The 25,304-nt window shown below is 42.2% G+C and overlaps 1 protein-coding gene across 1 annotated transcript in view; it reads right to left on the reverse strand.

Annotated features, from left to right (window-relative positions):
• Nucleotides 1–702: 702 nt before the first annotated feature.
• Nucleotides 703–25,304, reverse strand: part of LOC128097080 (signal-regulatory protein beta-1-like) — a 90,600-nt gene continuing 65,998 nt past the window's right edge. The window contains exons 3-5 of the mRNA XM_052717248.1: nt 7,737–8,054; nt 6,972–7,286; nt 703–815 (exon numbers count right to left, since the gene is read on the reverse strand). Coding sequence (XP_052573208.1) covers nt 703–815; nt 6,972–7,286; nt 7,737–8,054 — 746 coding nt within the window. The remainder of the gene's footprint in view (nt 816–6,971; nt 7,287–7,736; nt 8,055–25,304) is intronic.

Here is a 25,304-nt window from a genome sequence, read left to right on the forward strand (position 1 = left end):
AATGTAGATAGCTGTTTTCCATGAATCCTAGTCCTCCACTTTCTGTGGTGACCTCCAATAGGGACAGTGAGGCAATACCCCACATCCTCCCCAGGGCCCATGTGCTTCACTTCCTTTAGGCCTCTTTGGATGCCTTTATTGATCCTCAACTGAAAGCTTCCTGAAGGACACACATACTTCTTGGGAGCTTGGGATATCTCAAAGGGTCCCAAGAGATTCCTTGAGGATCCTCAGCAAGATGTCATCACCTCAGATGATAAAAATGTTTCACAAATGCCTTGGCCCTCTTACTGCCCCTGCCCCTTCTTTGTTAATCCAAAGACTGATAACCCCCTGGTGGTTTGAATAAGAAATATTCTCTATATTTTAGGATATTTGAATGCATGAGTCCCAGTTGATGGTACTGTTTGGAGAGGTTTAGACACTGAAGCCTTGCCAGAGAAAGTATGTCACAGGAGGTGAGCTTTGATCTTAAAAAGCCTTGTGACACTTCCAGTTTATTTGCTCTGTTTAATGTTCTCCACAAGGATGTGAGCTCTTCGCTCCCCGATCTTCTTCATGCCTCTCAGGTTTGATGGACTAATATGACTCTGGAACAGTATGGCCAAATAAACCCTTTCTTCTATAAATTGTTTTCATCATTTGTGTTGTCACATCAACAGAATAGTAACTAATACAGCCTCCAGCCCTCCTAACTTACAGTCAGGCTTTCTGCTTCTTATGCATGTAGATGGCAAAGGCACCAATTACCAGTAGCAGTTTGGGTGCAAGGAGCACAGCTACAAGGATTTCAGCAGTATCTGATGTCTTCAGTTCTGGAAATCAAGTGGTAACAGGAACCATTAGAGAGCATACAAGGAGTTTGTCATCAGAGATCTTTACCTGGCCCATTTATGGATTCCCAAGTACATTAAAGTATCGGGGACTATGGGGGTCCAGCCTCTCGATAGTCCCCTCCCAGGGTCCGGGAAGAATCTACAACCAGCTGATAATTAATCTTTGATGGGAAGAAATGAATCTATGTACACGAAACTCCTTAGTCCATAAACTTTATTATTCTGTGTCAGTTACAAGCTTATATTCTGCTCTCATATTTAGGTCTTTTTTTGCCTGATTTCTCTCTACACTTGTCCGCGGTCCCCTCTGGGTTCTATCTTAATTCCTTCATCTTGTTCTGCCCCTTCTAGGGTCTCATCCATCTTGTTCCTTCCCATATCATCTTTTCTCCCATCTCTTTCTCTCTCCTCATCTCGTTCTTCCTCATCTTGTTGTTCCCCATCTGGCTCATCCTCATCTTCCATCTCATTCCTCTAGTACTCTCTTCTAGCCCTTCAATCTTATGTTTTTGGTTGTGAGCCTAGCCTTTAACGGCTGAGCCATCTCTCCAGCCCCTAGCCCTTCAATCTAGTTCTTCCCCATCTCAGTTTGTTCCTCTCAAGTTCTTACCCGTCTAGTTCTTCCATTCTCTTTTCTCTTCTCCTACCCTCTGTCCTGGAGGTCCCGGTATATAAAAGGAGGGTCCGAGCTAAATTGTGTAAAGCTATTACTTAACGTCCACCTGACCTAGGCGGTGTCTCCTTGTCCAATTTACCTTAAGTTAGGAGACTTGTATGTGGGCTGTTATCACTGTTAGTCCTTGGAAATTGGGCGACCACCTGGGCGGTGTCTCCTTGTGGAATTTACCTTAAGTCAGGAGACTCGCCTGTAGGTGGTTATCACTGTTAGTCCTCGGGAGTTGGGCAACCACCTGGGTGGTGTCTCCTTTAGTCCTTGAAAGTGGCTAGGGGAGATATCTGATTCCAGAGAAAGCCTTTCCTGAGGCTGTTCTCCAAATGCCTGGAATGTGTATGTCTAGAGAGTGATCAGTCCACATTGTTAGCCGTTCTTAGGGAAAAGTCAATTGGGAAAACTATGAAGGCACACATGATTTTCATAACAGAAGACAGCTGATATATAACAAGCCAAGTAACACCAAAAACTCCTTGGGATTTGGCTTCCTCTGGAGGAATTCCCTGATTCCTCCAGGTAGTGACTTTGCCATAACCAGCTGAGTTCTTATGATATATTTCTGCGGCCCGCAGCATTAAAGCTCTGAGGAATTTGAATCTGTGCTCTATCCCAGCTTCAATACTTCAAAGCAGAAGATAGAGCAAAGAGATTTCAAGTTACCCACTGGCTCTGAGATAGGTCAAGAAGGTTCCCTTCTAGAGAGATTGGATAAGATTTTATGCTCAATGCCACTTAGCACCTGGTTTTTATAAACAAAAATTCTTATAAAGAATCTGAACCTTCAAACTGAACCTTTTGTAATGATTATTAGCTTTTTGAAATTCAGTGAATTGGAGAGTGTGACATGTTGCAGGTCCAGAGCCAGATTATCTTGGGTCATATTCAGCTCTCTTAATATCCATCCATACATTGCCTTCCTCTGTACTTAACATAACAGCTTTGTGACCATTAGGTTAATAATTCAGAATGTACAAGCAGAAGATAGTTTTCCTTTAGAATGTATTAACTTAGCAGACCACTAGCTTCCACCAACCCTGATGCTTAACATGCCATCTGATAGCATCTGAAACCTCTAGCAGGGTTTTTCTCTGTGTTATAACCCATTCATTCCATGTTCCCACAAATGTATTGCAAAAGTGTCTTGACTTATGACTTCCTTTGTTCTATTCCTACAAAAATTCCATAGAAGATCTTCCACAGTGGCCTTTGAGGTGACCTATATCTGTGTTCCTGGGCCATGGCCACTCATATTTTGATCTAGAATGAATTATTGGGGTTTAAGGATTATTATTTCCTCTTCAATGTGGAATCTGATCTGTAGGTATGGTCACAAAGTTAGTGGGATTCAGAGAAGCTCCTCACTGCTGGTATTTAGGATGATCCTTGGAACATTGTCCTTGGAAAAGACAAGTTCAGTCTCTCAATAACCCAGAAATAACTGCAGAGGTAATGCACAAGAAGATGATACATTGAGAGAAAGAGTTTAACAGAGTGCCTTGTTTAGATAAAGGAATCCTGAAAAAGTCCAGATTCTTGGGGTAAGGCAGCCTGCTGAAGTGGTAAACAGCCTGATCAAGCTACTTGCTAAAAGCATGCAGATGAAGGACAAAAATTCTATAGATGAGTCTATCAGAATAGATGTCATGGTTTGGTGCTTCAGCCATCATACAGCTCATGTCCATCCCAGTGTAGATGCCTTCTAAAATATTTCTGTTGTTCAGGAAGTAGTACTAATTTTGAAATTAATCAAAGATTAAAATTTGGTTTTAGAAACAGAAACAGGCAGGTTAGGTTGTGCATTGGTTGTAGTGTTTAACTTTAATTGGGTTCCTAGGTTCAATCCCCAGCACAACAACAACAACAACAACCAGCCAACCAGTTTTTTAGCCAATGCCTATAATACTAACACTAGGGAGGTAGAAACAAGAGGATCCAAAGTGTGAGTTCTTACTAGCTCAGGTTTCCTGAGACAGTGTCTGTAACAGATAATTTTAAATGTCCACTTCACACAACCTAGAATTCTAGGAAGAGCATTTCAGCTAAGGAATTGTGTAGATATGGTTGACCTGTTGGTGGGTGTGTGGACCATTGTCTTGGCTGTTAATTGAGATGGTAAGCACCAATGTGAGTGTGGGTGGCAACATTTCGTAAGACACAGGGCTCCACACTGTAAGAATAGTAAAGAAAGCTAGGTGAGCATCACACAGCATATTGTAAGGCTGCATTTGTTTCTCTCTGCTTTTATCTGCGCGTGTGATGTTTGAGTTCCTGAATTGACTTCCCTTGTGTATCCTGGAATGGTGATTTAAACAATACATTTCTTTGCCTGAGTTTAAAATAAAACTATAACATTGCCTGAAAACACAAACAAACAAACAACAAAAAAGACAAAACAAACAAGAATTAAATATGGTCTTGATAGTGCCTTAGGAAGAAGCAAACACCCAACTTCATGCAGTGGAGTTGAGATAGGAATTCTATGTCTCTTCCCTCCTCTTCAGCCTGAAAAATTCTCAATGGCCATCCTGTGCTCCAGCTCTCTGAGGAGTTGCTGTGTCTTTTGTTGTCCCTGCCCTATGATCCCATGGCTCCCTGTGTTACACAGGCTCTTTCATATCTGTGTTAACATCACAGTGTTCTGGATAGGTCTGCCTTCCTACATTCACTATAGAATACTTCCATGGGATTCTGATAGGGAAAAGTCATCTGGATAATACACTCAAATAAGAGAATTTGGAATTTGATTACTGAAGTGTCTGGCACTGAAGATCCCAGCACTAAAGGTCATTGTTCCCAGGGCTTGTGGTAAAGGTGAAATTGTTTAAATTAAAGTAGCAGACAATAGTTATCCATAGAAAGGTAATTCTTTTGCATCAAACATTGAAGTGACTTGCCTCCCACCTTAAGGAACCCAACAAGGCCAAACTAAACCAGGAGCAAGTTGGGTAAAGGAAATACTATCCTGAGAGTAACAACAAAAGCCTAAGTAAACTTCAAGTCAAGAGAATAGAATCTCAACTTGGGCCATAGGAGGCCAAATTATACATAAGTCATGATAAAGGGGTGGAATAATTAATTGTTCCTTTAATGAGATGCTGCCCTTTTTGTTCCCAGCATTCCTTCCCCCAGTACAGTACTTCCCAGCTGAGCTGCAGTGAAGTTCACCTTTCTGAGGCTTGATTAAGAAGGGACAACTTTTTCCCCCCACTTTTTCCCTATCTTTCTCTTGCTTTCTCTGGTACTATGGGCTGCAGTATTTTCTACAACTCCCTCCCCACCTGTTGTTCACCATGTGTCTGGACTCTGCTGGCTAGAACAACATGGGAATTTTTGTTTGTTTGTTTCTGTTTTTGCTTCCCCTTTCTTTTCTACATTATCAACCTCTGGGAGTCTGATGAGATTTAGACCTTGCCTGCCTAAGGGATTTTTCACTTTCATACTCTAATTAAATCCTCATTGAGCTTCCTATCCTTTGACTCCATTCTTAAGTGAATGGCACTAAGAATCCCAAGACAAGACTCCAATTTCATTTATATCATTTGATGACCCATAAGTTATTTCCACAAATTTTTATAATAATATTGAAGGGAGAACAGTAGAAAATTAATGAAATGGAAACTGAAAAATAGATATGACCACTTAAAGAAGTTTTTTGGAAAAGGAAAATATTAGAAATCTTCCAGAAAGCCTGATGAAAGAGATATGATAAGTTTTCCACATCAATACCTAGAGAAGAACACTTTATAATTGCATATACACTTAGACTTAAAAAGGACAATATAATCATCTAATAAATTCTATAGCAGAAGTATGAAAACTCAGAAAAAAATGGACAAAGAATTCTAAACTTATTTTTTACTGGTCTAACTGTGAAAGGTGCTACTTTTTGAAGAACCTAATTTTGTATCACATAGGGAAGTCTATAAAGTAATTTTGAAAATACAGTCCATTTAAAGTCATTGTTGTGAATTATAGTTAATTTCATTGAATTTGTTGATGGTATTGGATTTGAATGTAACTATTCATTTACCTGAGCATCCACTGGGGACTGCATTTAGAAGTGTTGAACACACATGACAGATCCATCAGGGGGTATAATTATGCAGCACCTTTATAGTTCATACTCTAAGGGAGCTGGTACTTTCTAAACTTTACTGTTTAATGGTAATATAAAAAAATATTTGGTGACCCATTATTCATCCAGCAGATAAAGCTTCACAACAAAGACTTTAAAAACCTATGTTTTTAAAAAGTCATAGGAGTTGATGGACACACTTGTTTTTTTTTATGATGGGGAAATAATACATATTCATGTAAAGGGGTCTCTATCTAACTCTGCCCAAGTCCTAGGATAGTAACAAATCAAGAGGAAATACTTAACTAGAAATTTGACCTTATGCACTCTCGATGACCTTCCTCCCAGGGACCTTAGATTTCCCTTCATTACATTAGACCACATCACGTGGTCTCAGGGCAAGAACTCAACATCCCTATTGCTTTACCATTCCTAGATTCCATGTCTGTAAAAATGATGACTCATTAGGTGACTGAATGAGGCAGATAAGGCCGAAAGCACTGGGCCATGCCTTAAGCAAACAAAGAGCTCTAACATGCATAGTAGTATCCTGACCCAGAAGGCCCTGAAACCAGACCCCCAAGATGACCACTGCTGACATAACGACCCAGAGCCAACCAGGAAACACCATGGCAGCTGGAAGCAGAGCCTGCCAAAAAGTACACACATAAATACCTCAGTCCTTTGTTTAATAAATGAGATTGCTTACAATCTACCAGAGCTTGTGTCGCTGGTTCTGCATCTATTCACCCCCTACCCTGGGATCAGAGACAGTGGGACCCCAGCTGCAGAGTCAGCAACAGCTGATGAATGGCAAGAGATCACAGTCAAATTGAAAGCTGCATGTACTAAGTGTAAGCCAGGGTCTGGATACATAGATATCTGTCCTTTATAACAAACAAGGAGGAAATGAAGCCCCTGTTATGACCACTCAGTCAGCTGGGTCCAGATCCACACTAAAACTACAGGTCCTCAGAAGCCTGTCATAATTACACTCAGGAGGTAGCACAGGACCCTGAGTGAGGTCCAGATGTTCACGGAAAAGTGTAAAATGGAATGGAGACAGGGAAGATATTGAAAAGAAGAAAATGAACATGAGGATATAACAAATGTTAGGTAAGAATTCAAGAGACAGAATGCTAGGCTAAGATGATGCCTTCCTGTCTTCCTTATTTAATATCTGTGAATATCAGCACATCAATGGAGAGATGTGTGAGACCTGTGAGAAGCTGGCAATGAAAGCTAACTTTAACATTTTACTTGGTTTGTAGATATTAAGATTATCATACAGTAAGCATAAATTCTGCCTTTGATATTAAAAAAAGAGGGAAAATTTACAAACATTCAAGAAGCTGGGGTGGAGACACACCAGACATAGTGCCAATACCTTGCTCACTGCGATGTGCTCTGGTCATCACAGTGTGATTTTTAATGACTGGTGGTTGTCCATCATGCTCCACCAGGCAGCTGAGTACCAGGTCCTCCTCATGAGCACATCTGTTCACCAGGAGCCAGCTGGTCCAGCTGTAGGTTCCATCCTTGTTGACGGTGAGTGGAGAAGGCTCTTCTGTCCAGGATATATTTCCATTCTCTAACCAAATCAGTTGTAGTCTCAAAGGGTAGAACTTATTCACCTGGCAGCTGACATTTATCTGCTTCCATAGCACTGATGGGTGCTGGCTGATCTCCACAGTGGGTGGAACTGAAAGAGCACAAGTAGAAGCTGAGACAGACAGAACCTAGACAGACAGATGCCAGAAGTGAGGCTGAGTACAGAGGAACCATCTCCATTGTAAGTTCATCCTGGGGACAGGATGAGCATTTGTGTCAGAGTAGAACCCCTAAACACAGCTCCTGACACATAGATGCACACAGTGAGTGTCATAATCTGTGAAATTAATAAGCACAATGCGCAAGTACACTGGGAAAGCTATAACAACAGTAAAATGAATGAAAATACCAGGAATGAGTGAAATGGCTCATAAATTGTATAGGTATAATTACTTTTGTTAAAATAAATACATTGTTTTAATGTGCTGGTGACAGTCTATGATTCCCACTGCCATATGGTGTGCATGAATGCATGTTGGGAACTATGGACAAAACCATTCTGAACAGATATGAGCTTGAGCTGGGATTCAGAGTCATTTACCTCGGATGGTGTCAGACAAGTTGGCAGTCCCATGGAGAGGGCCTCCTTTCAAGGTGACATGGGACACCTCACAGATGACTTGAGAGTGGACATCCTGAGGGCTCAGCACCACCTGGGCTGTGCTGGAGAGATTGTAGGAGACGCTTTCTCCTTTGGGGTCCAAAGTAGTTCTGAAGCGAGAGAGCTCATTTCCATCTTTGAACCACTTAAGTGTGATGGTCCGAGGAGAGAAGCCATGGGACTTGCACGTGAAGCTCACTGTCTGCCCAGGACTAACTCTGCCACCAGGGCCCAACACCACAGGAAGAGATGGTTTAGCTACAAAGGAGCATGTAGACAAGGATGTGATTGTGATGCCACCACTGTTGAAATAACATTGTGAGGACCCTTCATAGGTATTAATCTCATTGTCATTGTTTCCAATGGTGCTTTGGATCAATTCCAGAGCTTCAGCCATACTGAGGACCTGCTCTACTTCAAGGTGACCGCTGTGTCCTAGACACATAATTTTACTGTTTATCCTCCTCATTTTGTTTTTTGTTTTCTGGATATTTGTTTTGGCAGGGTTAGTCCTGGTCCTTCTGGGGTATTCTTTATTCTTTTATCTCCAGAGTTTGGCAAAGATCCCCACCAGTAAATGAGGAAAGGAAAGGCCAGGTAGAATTCTCAGCCTGGGCAAAGGAAGGCATTCACCAGTGTATTTTATATTTTCTATCATCTGCTCCTGCTGTCTTCCTCTGGAAACCTTGCAAATCTAGGGGAAATATTTGTAGATTCACATCTATAGTAACCCAGGAAATAAATGACGTCACAGAGGGACCACAAAGCTGGAGCCCTTCCTGCTTCCCCGGTTGTTTGCTTTCTTTCCTGAACTACATGCTAGTAGGTCTCAACTGTGCCGAGTCTGAATTTAACATTGAGAGCTCACTAGTCTGCATCTCCAAATGGGCTTCAGGTGGACTTAGCTTGAGGTTGAAAACAGTGCTTACCCTCTGCAGAAGAAGCTAAATGTGGTTCATTTCCTAATGGTTAATCATAAGAGACACAGGTGTGAACCTGTTGAGCAGACAGGAACACTCCCTGGTTGGAAGCACACATATAGGTGGAGTAGTGTGAGGGAGGCAGTGTGCTGTGTAGATAACTTGTGCTGAAGTTATCATGTGTAACAGGCTGCATTTGAAAATATCATTACACATTTGTATTTCTACATATGTGATCCCTTCTCTAATGTCCATCAAATCAGGATTGTAAACAGGTGTTATTTGAAGTCAAGCTGCCTAAACTCTAGCACACCTGATGTCTCTATAGGTTTGAGGTAAGTGGTAGACTGAATGTAATTTGCCCCCATAAGCTCATAGGGAGGGGTATTATTAGGAGATATGGCTTTGTTGGAGTGGGTATGGCCTTGTTGGAGGAAGTGTGTAATTGTGGGGATGGGCTGCTTAGTTCAAATACATTCAAGATATGTTCAGTATGACACACATTTCACTTCCTGTTGCCTGTGGGTCAGTATGTGGGACTCTCAGCTTATTCTCCAGAACCATGTCTGCCTGAGTGCTGCCTTGTTGTTCCATGGTGATACTGAGTCAAACCTCTGAAACTGTAAGCCACCTCAATGAAATGTTTTCCTTTGTAAGAGTTACTGTGCCCATGGTGTTTATTCACAGCTATTGTAACCACAATTTAGAAAGAAATTGGTACCAGGGACTGGCATATTGCTGTGATAGGCCTGACCATATGCAGACACTTAGTCTCAGTCCTCTCTCCTGCAGACCACTGCACTACTGAAGCCCTGTAATGACCCTGACATTGCCATCTAGGATTCATTCATAACATTGACCATGGAACATGGCTGTCATCTTCACAGAAAGGGAAGCTGAGGACTGCACAGAGAGCAAGGTTTTCTCTCCCATGGCTTCTTGACGCCAGTCTCTTAGCAACTCTGTGGATAGTCATAGCACCCTCACAAAGAGGGTTCAGGTATATACGTTGTACAGGAAGGGAAACCGTGCTTCAAATTTAGAGTAAGTTAGCCAAGGTTTTACAACCATAATGCCACCTGGTTTGGGGGGAGCTGCTGTGTCACATGATATACACAGGAGCAGCCTTTATCTCTAAAGGGTCTGTGGTCATCACCAGGCCACAGATGAGGACACTGAGGCTGAAACAGAGACTCTGTCCCCACTTCCCTGCTGCGTCTCAGAGGCCATTTCCTGTGCCCTCACTTTCATTTACCACAACAAAGCAACTGTCCCCATTTCTGTAATCCTGCCTCTGACTCTGACTCTTTTCTAAGAACCCAACTTGAGGAATTCTAGACCAAATCATTGTTCTAGGTGGCTCCAGAAAAGAGGTTCATGTTCCAGGGCCCCCAGTCTCTGGCAGAACCTTCCTTTTTTCTTCTCGCATGGACAGACCATACTTTCAAGACTGGGCATAGAAGTCAGCTCAATTCTGTGGCTGCTGCTTAGGGAATAAGCTATGTGGGATGTATACCATGTATGCAGCGTTGGTTTATGAGTCAGGATGCTTTGGTCAATTCTTGATTCTTCCTCACCTGCTCACAAGTCACGTGTCTTTTATGAACCTCAGGCTCATCTCTCAAGGGAAGAAGTGACGTCTCTCCTATAGCACATGGTTAGGGAGAAAATGATATACTAGAGATGTGGCACATAGCACATTGTATTTTGATCTCCTCCTTACATGTACTTTCTCATCCAGGGCATCCTTAGGGCAAATGACACAGCAGATGAAATATCACTGCAAGGCTATAGATTGCAGCTTATCTGAGCCACTTGCTGGTTGGGGTTGCCTAGGCATTGCATTACTTCAGTGTCCTTATTTGTGACATCTATCGAGTTAGGATGAAGCCATTCTCCCTGTCACTCTCCATCGAGGGGTTCTGAGAAGTCTTGCTACAGCTGCACACCGGTGAGCAAAGGGTGATATCTTTATAAACTAGTTCACCCTGAGACTCAGCAGGCCCTGACCAGAGGGTGTGTGCCTTATGGTCAGGACTGTGGTTTTATGAGATCATCCACTGTGGCACCACTTGAGTAGTGACAAATTGAAACACATGAAATGTTCCTGGTTTGGGATCTGAATTAGTGTATCTGTAGCTGCTGGAATATGATGCTTTGTTTACACAGGGGAACAGTTCTTAGTTCTGACATAGAGTGAGGTTGTGGCTGACATTGGGGTAGCTTTCCCATCACTACTATTAGCATCTGACTGTGAGGAACATTTTGCCACCTTGGGGAGCTGATGATGAAAGGAAATTCTGGCTGAGTTTGAGCAATTTTGACTCAGCATTTCTTATGCATCAGGCTTCTCAATGGAGATAGAGTCAGATGTGGGTTCCAGGACAGATCTCAGCAACAACTGACTACATGATCACAGTCAGGGCACTAGAACACAGAGCTCACATCTCAAAGAAGACTGGACTTGGTATTCTGACTGTCCTTCATGCTGAAAAATTCTCAGAATCTAGACCTAGAAAGAAGATTTCAGGCCTCTGTCAGGAAATTCAAAGTGAGTGTCCTGTTGCCTCAGCTGGGGATTGGAGGTCATCCAGTTGGAGACTCCCATAGACATAAGCCTACATTGCTCAGAACCTTCAGTGTCTGAGAGAGTTGGTACCTGACACAAAACTTTTTCAGACAGATCTAAGGCAAAGGCCTAGCATCTAAACCAGGTGAGAGATTCCACAGGGAATGTGGGCACATTGTGAATGCTCCCAGTGTGCTGTGGATGAAGAGGAAATGAGAAAACCAAGCCACCATGCCCTGGCCCTGTTACTTTCTGCTGTGGTTTGTTTTTCCTCTTGGGAGGAGGAGACAGACATCTTGGGTAAAGAGCTCCTGCTGGCCTGGTTACTGCCATATCTGTTGACAGCTAGAGTGGAATCTGGCATACACTCAGCCCCAGGTTGTATGGGGAGAAAGAGAAGACTTAATCAGTAGGGGAAGTACACTCTGGAGGCAGTCGGCCAAGTCTGACTCTGTCACTGAACAAGGCACTCAGTTCTCAGGGTTTTATGGAGGCACTAGCCTGAGACAGATTGAGAAAGGTAAGCATTGCCATGCAGACATTCCAGGGTATGGATTTACCCCCATTCACTTGACGGGGGACCTCTAGCAAATAGCATGTTCTCTCTTCTCTGGTTTTTTTTTTTTTTTTTTTGGTCCACAGTTGGGATAAAGTCACCCTATGAACTTGAGTGGTCACTTGCAGACTTGCTGCTTTCTTGCTGCTCACAGAATCTTGGGCACATTTTGACCTGTTAGAGATATCAGGGATGAGGACAAAGCGGTACTTACCAAGCACATACAGCACTGTGCCTCCCCCAGACAGAATCTCCTTGTCAGAGTCTGCTTTCTGGAACTTCACACAGTAGTAGGTACCAGAGTCAGCAAGTGTGACATTACTGATGCGAATGGAAAGGTCCAGGTTGTTTCTCTTTGTAACATCTGCAACATTTGTGACTCTGGGGAATCGCTCTCCTGTGAAACTATATATTAGGTGCCGACTCTGCCCTGTACCCCTGAACCACTTCACAGGCCCCACAGGGAACAAGGAGGTCACGGTGCAGTTCAGAGTGGCTGAGTCTCCAGCAGAGACAGAAACTGATTTCTCAGGTTGAATCACCTTCAGCTCCCATGTAGCTGCTCCTGCAGGAAACATCATTTAGTGCTCATCATGATGGGAACCCAGAGGATCCTCTAGTTTGTGATCAAACATTGTTTCTTACTAGACCTCAGCATGTTGCAATCACAGTCTCCTCACTTGGCTTTCTTAACAAAAGAATGTAACCACAAGGGAACTGAGTCACAGAGACACTGAGAACTTGGCAATATTCTGATTGAATCCCCAACTCTTTTTGGAATTCTCATGTTTCATCCAGTATCTGTTTGGTTCTCATTTTCTGTGCACATGGCATATGGCACTTCTTAAATAATAGTATTGGATGTGATTACCCGACTCTTTTAGAACAGTGAGGTGTGAACTTAGTGCTTTGTATAATTAATGAGATGTAGATTTTATTACAAGTTTCTCTGGGTCAGGCCCTCAGTTCTTGATAGGATTGCTTTATTAGGTAGAGTTATAATGCCATAGATAGGTCCCAATATGCAATAACATGCACCTTAATTAGCTAAATGAAACCTTGGCTTAAATTACCAGTTTTTAAAATATATTATAATAATTATATTAATTAACTAATTAATTATATGTGTGTGGGTATTTTGCTTCTGTGCATGCCTGGTACCCAAGGAACCTAGAACAGTGTCAGATCTCCTGGAACTGAAGTTACTGAAGATGGTTGTGAGCCACCATGTGGTTATTGGAATTGAACCAGTGTCCTATGGAAGAGTAGGAAGTGCTCTTAATCCCTGAACCGTGTCTCCAGCCCCAGCGTTATACTGACTTTAAGGATGTAACAGATTGCTATAAGTAAGCGGTTTGACACAACAGAACTGTTTATTTCGAGGTCAGAAGTTTCATTTTAACTTGGTGTGCAAGGCAGTTAGCATGGTGTCCCAGGACCCCACTCTCCAGGAGGACCGACTGTTTGTTTTATATGGTTTGGTCACCCGAGGGTTCTGTCCCTTATCACCTGTCTGCCCATCACAGCTTTTTGCTCTGTAACTCCAAGTCCCACAACTCTGACCCTTCTGACCCATTTTTGCCTGGACTTTGGTAATCTGGGAGGACTGCACTGTGCTGCACTGTACTACACTACTGGACCAAGACTGTACAACATTCATTTGAGATATGCAATGAACAAATGGAAATTCACTAAAGAAAGTCAAGAGTCTGAATAGCAAAATATGAAGATAAATGGAGAGAAACTATAAGAAGGAATCTAGTGGAATTGGGGAGTAGAGAACCACTTAACTTATTAGTTCAATAGACAGGATCCACAGAGATCACAAAATAAAGATCTAAATAATGGAAATGGATAGAGTAACATTACTCAGCAATGCAGGGGTAAGGAGAGAATAAAGAGAGAAATTGAAGAATTTGGAGTATAGAGACAAGATTATTGGAAAAAATGTCTCACACCTTCTTGTTTTGATAAAATATAAGAACTATAATTCCCACACACTGAACTAATTCAATGTGAGGTAAACTCAGAGAGGCCCACACCAGCACACACTAGAATCCAACAGACAAAAGAGGAGTGACAGAGAATGCTGAGAGCAGCCTAGAGCATGACTCATCTTCTTCAACATCAAAATGATATGAACACTGTCCTTATCAGAAACGGAAGCTTCCAAGGGCAATGAGATAGTGTGTGTGTTCACAGTTCTTAAAGAAAAAAATACACCCAGAATTTAAATAAAACCAAGGATTCCTCACATGACAACACTTTGGGAACAATATAGGAGAGAAGACACGCTATTCTCTTTTTCTTTTAATATTTTTATTTTATACTTAACTTAATTTCACAAAACAGCCACGGATTCCCCCGTTCTCCCTACTCTCACCTTCCAGCACTCCACCCCAAACCAGGCCCCCAATTACTACCTCTTCCAAGACAAGGTCTCCCCTGGGGAGTCAGCCCAGCCTGGTAGACTCAGCCTAGGCAAGTCAAGTCCCCTCCTCCCTACACCAAGGCTGAGCAAAGTGTCCCAACATAGGCCCCAGGCTCCAAAAAAGCCAGCCCCGGCACCAAGGACAGGTCTGGCTCCACTGCCTGGGGGCCTCCCAAAGAGTTCAAGCTAATCAACTGTCTCACTTATGCAGAGGGTCTGGTCCAGTTCTATGGGGCCAGTTCATGGTTTCCACTTGTTTGACTATTTGTCCCTGTGCTTTTTCCAATCATGGTCTCAATATCTCTCGCTCATACAATCCCTCCTCTCTCTCACTGATTGGACTCCTGGAACTCCACCTGGTGCTCGGCCGTGGATCATTCCATCAGTCATTGGTTGAGAGTTCTATCTTGACAGTCAGGGTGTTCGGCCATTTGATCACCTGAGCAGGTCAGCTCAGGCACTCCATAGACCATTGCCAGTAGTCTACAGTGGAGGTATCTTTGTGTATTTCTGGTGACCTCTCTAGCACTCTGCTTCTTCCTATTCCCCTGGGTCTTCATTCATCATGGTATCTCCCTCCCCGTTCTCCCACTCTGCTCCTGATCGAGCTGGGACCTCCTGTTCCCCTAAGCTCTCTTTCTCCTGACCCTTGCCCTCCATTAACACCCTCCACATACACACATCCAGTTTGCTCATGTAGATCTCATCCATTTCTCTAACATCAGGCGATCGCTGTGTCTTTCTTAGGGTCCTCTTTACTAGGTAGTCTCCCTGGAGTTGTGAGTTGCAGTCTGGTTATCCTTTGCTTTACATCTAGTATCCACTTATGAGTGAGTAGATACCATGTTGTCTTTCTGAGTCTGGGTTACCTCACTGCTGTGGGATGGTCTGTATGTCAAATTGCTCTGATTGGTCAATAAATAAAACATTGATTGGCCAGTGGCCAGGCAGGAAGTATAGGTGGGACTAACAGAGAGGAGAATTGAGGAAACAGGAAGGAAAGAGAGACACTGCCAGCCACCGCCATGACAAGCAGCATGTGAAGATGCTGGTGAGCCACGAGCCACGTGGCAAGGTATAGATTTATGGAAATGGATTAATTTAAGCTGTAAGAACAGTTAGCAAGAAGCCTGCCACGGCCATACAGTTTTGTAAGCAATATAAGTCTCTGTGTTTACTTGGTTGGGTCTGAGCAGCTGTGGGACTGGCTGGTGACAGAGATATGTCCTGACTGTGGGCAAGGCAGGAAAACTCTAGTTACAAATGGTACCCAACGTGTTGGCAAGAGTTTCCACCTAAATCCTGAGAAAAAAGATTCTAAAATGGAGCTAAAAACAGTTCCTAGTTGTTTCTCTCAAGTTAGTGGCAGCCTGCTTGTTTGAGCTACTAAGTCAGGTTTCTGGTGTGTGCGCTCGACCTGTCGTATGGCGGGAATGAGGCCTCTGCAAGTGGCACATTAAGCTGCGTCATGGATTTAGCCTTTGCTAGAACAAAACAAAAAAAAGAGGTTTCTGGGCTACACGCTGCTTTGATAGAAGCATAGACCCACTATTTCTGAGAGTTGATGGCTCCCAGAGCTGGCAGAAAATGTACCACCACCATGTTGAGAAGCTGAAGTGGGCAGAGCCAGCAGGCACAGTGCTGTTTCAGTCTTTGAATGCTGCAGTTTAAAGCAATAGGCTCAAGGTAATATAAAAAATAAGCCACGTAAAGATGGCTACCACACAGAGAATCTGGATTATGTTCTCTTTGATATTCGTAACTGAAGAAAAACATTTGATTGCAAAAGCTGTTGAGTTATGCCAAAATGTATATTTTAAAGGTACCTTGATTCAAAATTTCGATATAAGGATATGTTGCTTTGGAAAGGAGGCTCTGCTTTTGTTTCCACAGATAGCCAGAGGCTATGGATTTGTTCCAGATTAAGATACATCAGGTTTGACCAGCCAAGACCCCCTGAAAGGTCTCTGATGACACCATGGCCCAGATGATGCAACATCCAGAACCGTTTCAAGGCAACTGGCTCAGACTATACACCCTCACGGACTACTCCATAATCCTAAAATTTTCTTTGTGTCCCCATAAGATACAGCAACCCCCTCCAGAAGGAAGTAGTAAGAGAAGCTACGTCCAAATTCCCAAATATACCAAGCTGGTTTGGAGATGTGTAAAAGTTAAAACCTTCCTCTTTAAAAAAAAAAAAGAAAAGAAAAGGGGAAGTGCTGTGGGATGGTCTGTATGTCAAATTGCTCTGATTGGTCAATAAATAAAACATTGATTGGCCAGTGGCCAGGCAGGAAGTATAGGCGGGACTAACAGAGAGGAGAATTGAGGAAACAGGAAGGAAAGAGAGACACTGCCAGCCACCGCCATGACAAGCAGCATGTGAAGATACCGGTGAGCCACGAGCCACGTGGCAAGGTACAGATTAATGGAAATGGATTAATTTAAGCTGTAAGAACAGTTAGCAAGAAGCCTGTCATGGCCATACAGTTTTGTAAGCAATATAAGTCTCTGTGTTTACTTGGTTGGGTCTGAGCGGTTGTGGGACTGGCTGGTGACAGAGATATGTCCTGACTGTGGGCCAGGCAGGAAAACTCTAGCTACACCTCACTCAGGATGATTTTTTCTAGTTCCATCCATTTGCCTGTAAGCAGCATGATGTCACTGTTTTTCTCTGCTGAGTAGTACTCCATTGAAGACATGCTATTCTTAATCAAAAGCTTGAGTTCATTATAATGACACCTACCCTGCAAGAAATGCTAATGGCTTCCCTTGGGTTAAAATAAAGGATGCCGGAGAATAAGGCTCAGGTGTAAAAGACAATACAACATTTGGCAGTATAGTGAATTTTGAAATTTCGTAAGCATCTGAGCTCCCAGCTTCTGCTTAGCTGTTGGAAAATGGTGGCTCTAATCTTCCACTTCAGTGGTTCTCATTAATAGACTTGGGGAAGGGCACACATCAGGAGCTGCCGGGAAGGACAGCTTCCTAGATAACTTAATCCAAATGCAAAAAGGAAACTTGGAGAAGTTAAAACCTTGTGTAATAGATAATATCATATCTAGAAAACACGTGGATAGTCTTAGAATACTTTCTGATTAAAAAATGAACATGGAAAATAATGGGAATGAGTTAGTTTTTGTAAGCTCACAAAGTAATTTGTATTTTGGCATTGGTTTGTACACAAAATATATAACTAATTTACTCAAAGTTATATAATTTATCTCAACTGGAAATCCTAAATATACATATCAAATTTATAGACTAAAATTTTTGTAACAAAAAAATTAAAAGACAATTAGCTTTTGTACTAATATATGTACAGAAGTTGAATAATTAAGCAACTCTCAACATTTTGTGAACTGGTTTAGTTCAGTTTTTAAAAAACAGAATGTTAATTTCTAATTTTATTAAGCACTGGTTCCTATAACATTGAGACAAGAAAAAAACAAAGTATAGAAACAGTACGTATGGCTTGCTTTCCCAGTAGGCTTGACTAAACATGACATATATATGGCATCTATTCCTCTGCAAAATTTCATATTAGTATAGTTGCTCTAGCATAATGAATAATAAACTAAAATGAAATAATATTTTAACATTCATAAAGTAGTTTGATAAATTTAATTCTATAAAGACAAAATGGGAAATGTGGGATATTTTAAGGTCGTTGGGGCATGCCCAAGACCCACTTCATCTCTCAGAAAGAACTAAAGCAGTAGCCAGCTGGACTCTGAGGCAAAATGCTATGGGCAAGGGAAGGAAGTCATCAAGGGGCAGGGTGGTGGCTAACACCTTGTGTTTCTGGGAAGAGACCACAGAAAACTGAACTAAGTGTCCTGGCCACTGTGGAATCTGCTTTACAGAGTGGATTTGAGAATCTCAGCTAACTGTGTGCATGGATGTGGGTGATCATAGCTAATGGAAGCATCCAGTCCTTTCAGGATTTAGCTGTTTTAGAGAGACCAGCTGGAATCTGCACAGCAGCTTTGCTTGGAAGAAACTTTGACCATTTTCTCTGTTCTATCCCCCAGAAAGAGGGCTACAGTAGCTATGTATGATCTAAGCAACATAAGTGTTTCTGGCTTTATACTAGTTGGGTTATGGAAGGTCAGACAGTCCTCATCTGTGAGTCCCACAGAAATCCCAGCACACTAGCACAGCAGTTGCAACCTCAATATTCAACTTATCCAGCAGAATAACAATAACAGCAACCCTTAAGGCTGTCAAGTACCCCAATGAAGCAAAAAAAAAAAAAAAAGTGTTTCCACAAAGAGGAAAATAGAGCATGTTACACTAGAATAAAAGTAGAGGATGTTGGGTCTCTTTTGTCAAAGGTTATGTGCTGTGGGATGTTCTGTATGGCAAATGTGTTGCTGATTAGTCAATAAATAAAACACTGATTGGCCATTGGCTAGGAAGGAAGTGTAGGCAGGACAAGGAGGAGAATAAAGCTGGGGAGTGGAAGGCTGAGTCAGAGAGACACTGCCAGCCATCACGATGACAAACAGCATGTGAAGATGCCGGTAAGCCACGAGCCATGTGGCAAGGTATAGATTTATAGAAATGGATTAATTTAAACTGTAAGAACAGTTAGCAAGAAGCCTGCCACGGCCATACAGTTTGTAACCAATATAAGTCTCTGTGTTTACTTGGTCGGGTCGGAGCAGCTGTGGGACTGGCAGGTGAAAGAGATTTGTCCTGACTGTGGGCCAGGCAGGAAAACTCTGCCTACAAATGGCGTCCAACGTGGTGGCAAGAGTTTGCACCTAAAAATTGATAAAAAAGATTCTAAAACGGAGCTAAAAACAGTTCCTAATTGTCTCTCTCAAATGAGCGGCAGCTGCCAGTTTGAGCTTCTTGTGGGTTCCTGGTGTGTGCGCTCGACCTGCCATATGGCGGGAATGAGGCCTCTACAAGTGGCAGATTAAGCTGCATGGTGGATTTAGCCTTTGCTAGTACAAAACACAAAAAAGAGGTTTCTGGGCTACACACTGCTTGGATAAAAGCATAGACCCACAATAGCTCCCAGAGCTGGCGGTTGGGAAGCTGAGGTGGGCGGAGTCAGCAGCCACAGCTGCTGCAGCTTAAAGCAATAAATTCACAATAAGACAGATTCAGATGTAATAGTTTAAAATGTGTGTAAAATATATGTAGGCTTGAAAGAGACAAAAAAGGTGATATATAGTTATATAAACAAATACATAGTTTTAAAAAATAAAGTCTTTAAAGAGACAGTAAAATTAATATTAAAAAATAAGCCACATAAAGATGAATATTACACAGAGAATCTGGATTGTGTTGTCTTTGTGATTTTTAACTGCAGAAAAACATTTGATTGTAAAAACTGTTGAGTTATGCCAAAATGTATATTTTAAAGATGCCTTGACTTCAAAATTTGGATATAAGGATATGTTGCTTAGGAAAGGAGACTCTGCTTTTGTTCCCACAGAAAGCCAGAGGCTATGGATTTGTTCCAGATTAAGATACATCAGGTTTGACCAGCCAAGACTCCCTGAAAGGTCTCTGATGACACCATGGCCCAGATGATCCAACATGCAGAGTGGTTTCAAGGCAACTGGCTCAGACGATACAGCCTCATGGACTAATCCATGATCCTAAAATTTTCTTTGTGTCCCCATAAGATGCAGCGCCCCCCTCCAGCAGGAAGTAGTAAGAGAAGCTATGCCCAAATTCCCAAATTATATGTAATTTTCCTTTGTTAAAGTTAAAACCTTCCTTTTTGAAAAAAAAAAGGAGGGGAAGTGCTGTGGGATGTTCTGTATGGCAAATGTGTTGCTGATTAGTCAATAAATAAAACACTGATTGGCCATTGGCTAGGCTGGAAGTGTAGGCGGGACAAGGAGAATAAAGCTGGTAAGTGGAAGGCTGAGTCAGAGAGACACTGCCAGCCGCCACAATGACAAACAGCATGTGAAGATGCTGGTAAGCCACGAGCCATGTGGCAAGGTATAGATTTATAGAAATGGATTAATTTAAGGTGTAAGAACAGTTAGTAAGAAGCCTGCCACGGCCATACAGTTTGTAACCAATATAAGTCTCTGTGTTGACTTGGTCGGGTCTGAGCGGCTGTGGGACTGACGGGTGTCAGAGATTTGTCCTGACTGTGGGCCAGGCAGGAAAACTCTAGCTACAGTTATGTGACCTTCAATCTGAGTTTTATGCTAATGGGAAGACTGGGAATTTGTAGATATGCAGTATCTGCCACCACTCTGCCCCGGGACCTATCTTAGTATGTTGCACTGCAAAGCTCTGATCAACAATATAGCACGATCACTGTGGTTCTTCTTTTGCTTCTGTCTGTACTGAGTATTGGCTCATGGCTTTGGCTGTGCCATGGGCAAGTGGTCCAGGCACCCAGTTCTCCCAGGGCTAGCAAAGAGGAAGGCACTTTCCCACATCTGATATTAACTCTGGAGCTACTGAAGAAATATCATTTCACTGATACCATCCCTCCCACTGTTGGAATTCCTGCATACTGGGCTTCCCACCCACTCTGCTGTGTCGTCACAGTTGTTCTCACCTAGGGAATTATTTGTGGGGTGTGGTTTTCTTTGACTGAGCTTGTAACAAGCTGTGGAGAAAGTTGTTACACAAAGACGGTAGACACTTCAAAGCCTGCCTTGTTCCTTTAGCTCAGACTAACATTAGAAAATAATTTCTCCCTAGTCCAAGACAAGCGGCACACATTTTGCTGATTTGAAACCCTAGAGCACTTTCAAACTAGATTGAATTTTTCTGTAAATGGATCATAAGTAAAAACTTTACAGAGATACACAAGGTCAGAGTCACAGATGTCTAACCAAGGTTATTAATACTAAGCAGCCTAAAACACTATGCCAATTCCAACCAAGGTTATTAACACAAGGTAACCTAAGATATGATACCAGTTCTTCGCTTGCCAAGTCTGCTGATAAAGAGTTATGTCTCAGAGTTTGTCATACTGGGCACTGCACCCTCTCTCTGGTCCTGAAAACTTGAAACCTTGTGTTGCCATGGTAAATGGCTCAGCACCTTATCGCTTACCCTAGGAATGTTCTTTTGACCAATGAGAGGTAACTTGTAATTTTTATTATTGCTTCAAGCCTCCTGTAAGGGAAGAATTTTGAGGCTAGATGAGGAGAAGCAAGAAAATAAGAACAGAGAATTAGGACTAAGAAATTAGAGACAATTAGGAGAATTAGCATTAAGGAAGAATAAAAGAAAATGACCCACAGATGGTATGTGAAATTAGTATAGAAACTTTTATTTCCCTTGCTCCGGAGAAGCATTTCTCTTCTGGGACCCTGGGTATGGACTGGGAGCAGGTGTCTTAGTCACTACAGGCAAAGTTATTAATTGCAGCTGAAAAGTCCAGGTGTACTACACTGCAGTGCCAGATTGGAAATAAAGCTGGCATTGCACAACAGACAATCTATGACACATCTTCAGAAGGAAGAGTCCTTACAATAAAGCCCTTTTCATTGGTGCAGCAGGAAAAATGATCACCAGATGTATGTATCTCAATGGAGAACACAGGAAACCTGAAGAAGACAAGGCTACATGATGCCTTCTAAAGAACAACACAGTTCTAGCAACAGATCCAGAAGGTCATTATATTGATTAAATTCCCGGCAAAGAATTCTAAGCAAAGATTATAAGGTGTTAATAATTCAAAAACATACAATGGATGTGTACATAAATCATATTTCAAATCGGCCTTCTCAAGGGACCACATATCACTACAGGGCAGGGGCTGTTATACCATGATACTTAGCTGGTTTGACTTTTAAAGTCTGAAAGATGGGAGAAGGGAAGCTGACTTGTTAATAAAGTAACATCAGTAATCTTAGAAGGAAGAACTGGAACACATGCCCACACTCTGAGTCTGAAGGTGTTTGTCCAGTGATGCACTTGAGGGGCTTCCTGAGTGAAGTAAACATCTCAGGGTGAACATGTTCAAGAGCAAACTCCTGACATGGCCTATATATTTCACATGAAGCTCATTTCCTCTTGCAGATGCTGGTGCCCCACGCCTAGAAGGGTCTGACTCGCACATCAAGTCTGATCCTTCAGGAAATTGTATAGGCTCTTCTTCAGCCTGTATCCAAATATGACCTTTCCCCGTTTTCTCTCCTGTCACTGTCCTGTGCAAGCCACCCTCTCTCATTTGCTGACATGCAATAACCTTCTTCTATCTGTCCTGGAGAGTCAGTGTTCAACCATTACATGGAAACTCAGTTTAAAACACTTGCCAGGCCATGGTGCTTCTCCGTTTCAAGCTTGTACTGCCTTCCACTCACCCAGAGTGAAAGTTTGGTCCATGAACACAGTAGGCTCTACTTAGGGTCTTTGCCATGTGCCGCTTTGAGTAAAGTCCATCTTCTAGAATACTGGGCCACGTGCCACACACTCCAGTTTTCTTTATATCTTTACTCAAATTTCCTCTTTTCAGTGATGTCCAACCACACCCCCTGCTTTCAATCTCTAACTCCCCAAATAGCCTTCTTATTTCTTTGGATAATTGGGCATATTTTCAGATATCATTTTTTAAAATATCAGTTTCATGTTTTTTTCTTAATTGTTGTCATTTTCTCCAGGAGAGTCTAAGCTCCACATGGGTGACCATTCTGCCACTTGTATTCCTCAGTACAGCACATGTTCCTACAACAGCATGTAGCTCATAGTCAGTTCCAACAAACTCTTCCCTGCTTATGATTCGCTCAGTGTGACATCTTCCCACGTCACTGAAACCCATTTTAAACTGGTAATTTATTAAAAATAGAATCCCGTGACTTCAGTCAGGCAGCATCCAAGCAACAGCTCTAGACATCGCCATTAGACATCTGCCTCTTTTTCTGTGTGTGTGGCAATGTGTTAAGAGCAAATCATCCACATGAGGCCGAACTGTGGAGTGCTTTGCACAGTATCTGGGACATGGTGAGTGTTCTTGACTTTGCAGTGTAATTTTTCAGTTGATTTGCTGAGCCTTCCCTGACACTGGATGATATGCATGGTGTTGTGGAGCTGGATCTGGCTCTGGATATGGATGGGCATCTGGATATAATTATAGCTTGCTAAATTATCTTCCTATTGATTTGAAAAACACCTGGGATTAGCAGTTCAAAAGAAGAAATATTTCTAGTGTGTAATGGGTTAGTGTTGCTCATCTCCACCTTACTGTCTAAATATTCAGTCATCTCTCATAGTAGTGCCTTTATCTGGGGATGACAACTTTAACACATGAATTTGTGCTAGACATCTTCCAAACACTGAAGTAAACTCCTGAGATAAATCAACCAATAAAAACAGAGGTTGCAAGCCGGGCGGTGGTGGCGCACGCCTTTAATCCCAGCACACGGGAGGCAGAGCCAGGCGGATCTCTGTGAGTTCGAGGCCAGCCTGGACTACCAAGTGAGTTCCAGGAAAGGCACAAAGCTACACAGAGAAACCCTGTCTTGAAAAACCAAAAAAAAAAAACAGAGGTTGCACTAAACACCGAAGTTTAGAAATTTCAATCTTCTGTCTGCTCTGTTGCATTGGAGCCTGTAGGAAGACAGCAATATAGCAAAGCATGGATAAAATACTAAGAAAAAGACAAAGAAAAGACACACAAATCTCTGACAATGATATATTGCCCTTCAATATTATCATGTTATTGATGTTTATTGATGTTGTCCTTGTTTGGATAACATTATGTGGACTTACCAATTTGTTATTTATATATTTAGGAGTATGTGTGTGTGTGTGTGTGTGTGTGTGTGTGTGTGTGTGTGTGTGTATGTGTGTGTGTGTGTGAAGACATTTAAAGAAACAGAGTCAATGAATTAAGAGAAAGAGAGCAGAGAAAAGAGATGCAATTGATTTAATTATGTATTAATTTAAGAAAAAAACAAAGAGTTTCAGGAAGTGGTAAAATCATCAGAACTCATAACTTAATGCTAGTATCAGGTGTAATGAGAGTGTAATGAGGACATTTTAAAACTTTAACTCCTATGACATTAGATGACATAAGCCCTAATTAAAGTGTGGAGCCCGAGGGCTGATAAACCCTGACCTGAGGCCATCAAATGTTCCTCATGGACAAAGAAGGAACTGAGGATAAACAGCCTTTGGGGAATCATAAGAATGGATAACACAGAGTCAATATTCCTGCTTACCAAGTGAATAATGAAAACAAAGCTCCCTAAAGAAGATCAAGAAGACCAGGAATGTGTGGCTACATGTAATTGAAAGGACCAAGCAGACGCCATAACAGCCTGCTCAGTCTTTTCTCAGAGATCAGGGCTCAATTTCAGTTTCCTGAGACTTGAGCAAGCAGTTTCTGGGAGGACTATGACATAGTCCTTGCAGTAGCTCCCTTTCTGCACGTACTCTGATTGCTCAAGGTTCAGCCAGTTGTTTATTGTCTGGGAACCCTCACCAACTTAGAGCTATGTGCATGGGGCAATGTGAACGTGCAAGGTCAGCTCGCATCCATGGCAGCTCAAAGACAGAGCATGGGACTTGTCCAGGCCTGCCCCCAAATGATAATTGTAACCCCCAACCAGTAAATTCAAAGGTTACATACCCTCACCCAATCATATGACTCCAAGGCTTGTACCACCATGCTTGTGATTTTTCCCTTTAAATACCTCTCACCCTGAGAACTCAGGGCTGTTCTTCTCCACCCACTGTGTGGGATGCTGAATGCAGAACAAGCCCAGGTGTGCTTGTTATCAATAAATCCCTTTGTGTTTTGCATCAGATATTGGCTCTGTGATGGTCTTTCTCGGGGGTCTCACGATGTGGCTACAACATTGTAGATGAATTGTTTATACTCTAAATATCAAAGCCATAACTCAGTACCTCATAATGTGGAACAGGATCTTTAAAGAGGTAAATTCAATTAAGATCATTTAGATGGATCTTAATCCAGTGTGACTGGGTTCATTTAAAGAAAATGAGAAAATCCACACAGACAGGATGAGGTAAGATCATGTGTATGAAGACATATCAAGAAGGTACAATTTACAACAGGAGAGACATC

The sequence above is a fragment of the Peromyscus californicus genome, unplaced genomic scaffold (assembly GCF_007827085.1).
Source record: "Peromyscus californicus insignis strain IS unplaced genomic scaffold, ASM782708v3 Scaffold_5__1_contigs__length_169319896, whole genome shotgun sequence".
Classification (NCBI taxonomy): domain Eukaryota; kingdom Metazoa; phylum Chordata; class Mammalia; order Rodentia; family Cricetidae; genus Peromyscus; species Peromyscus californicus.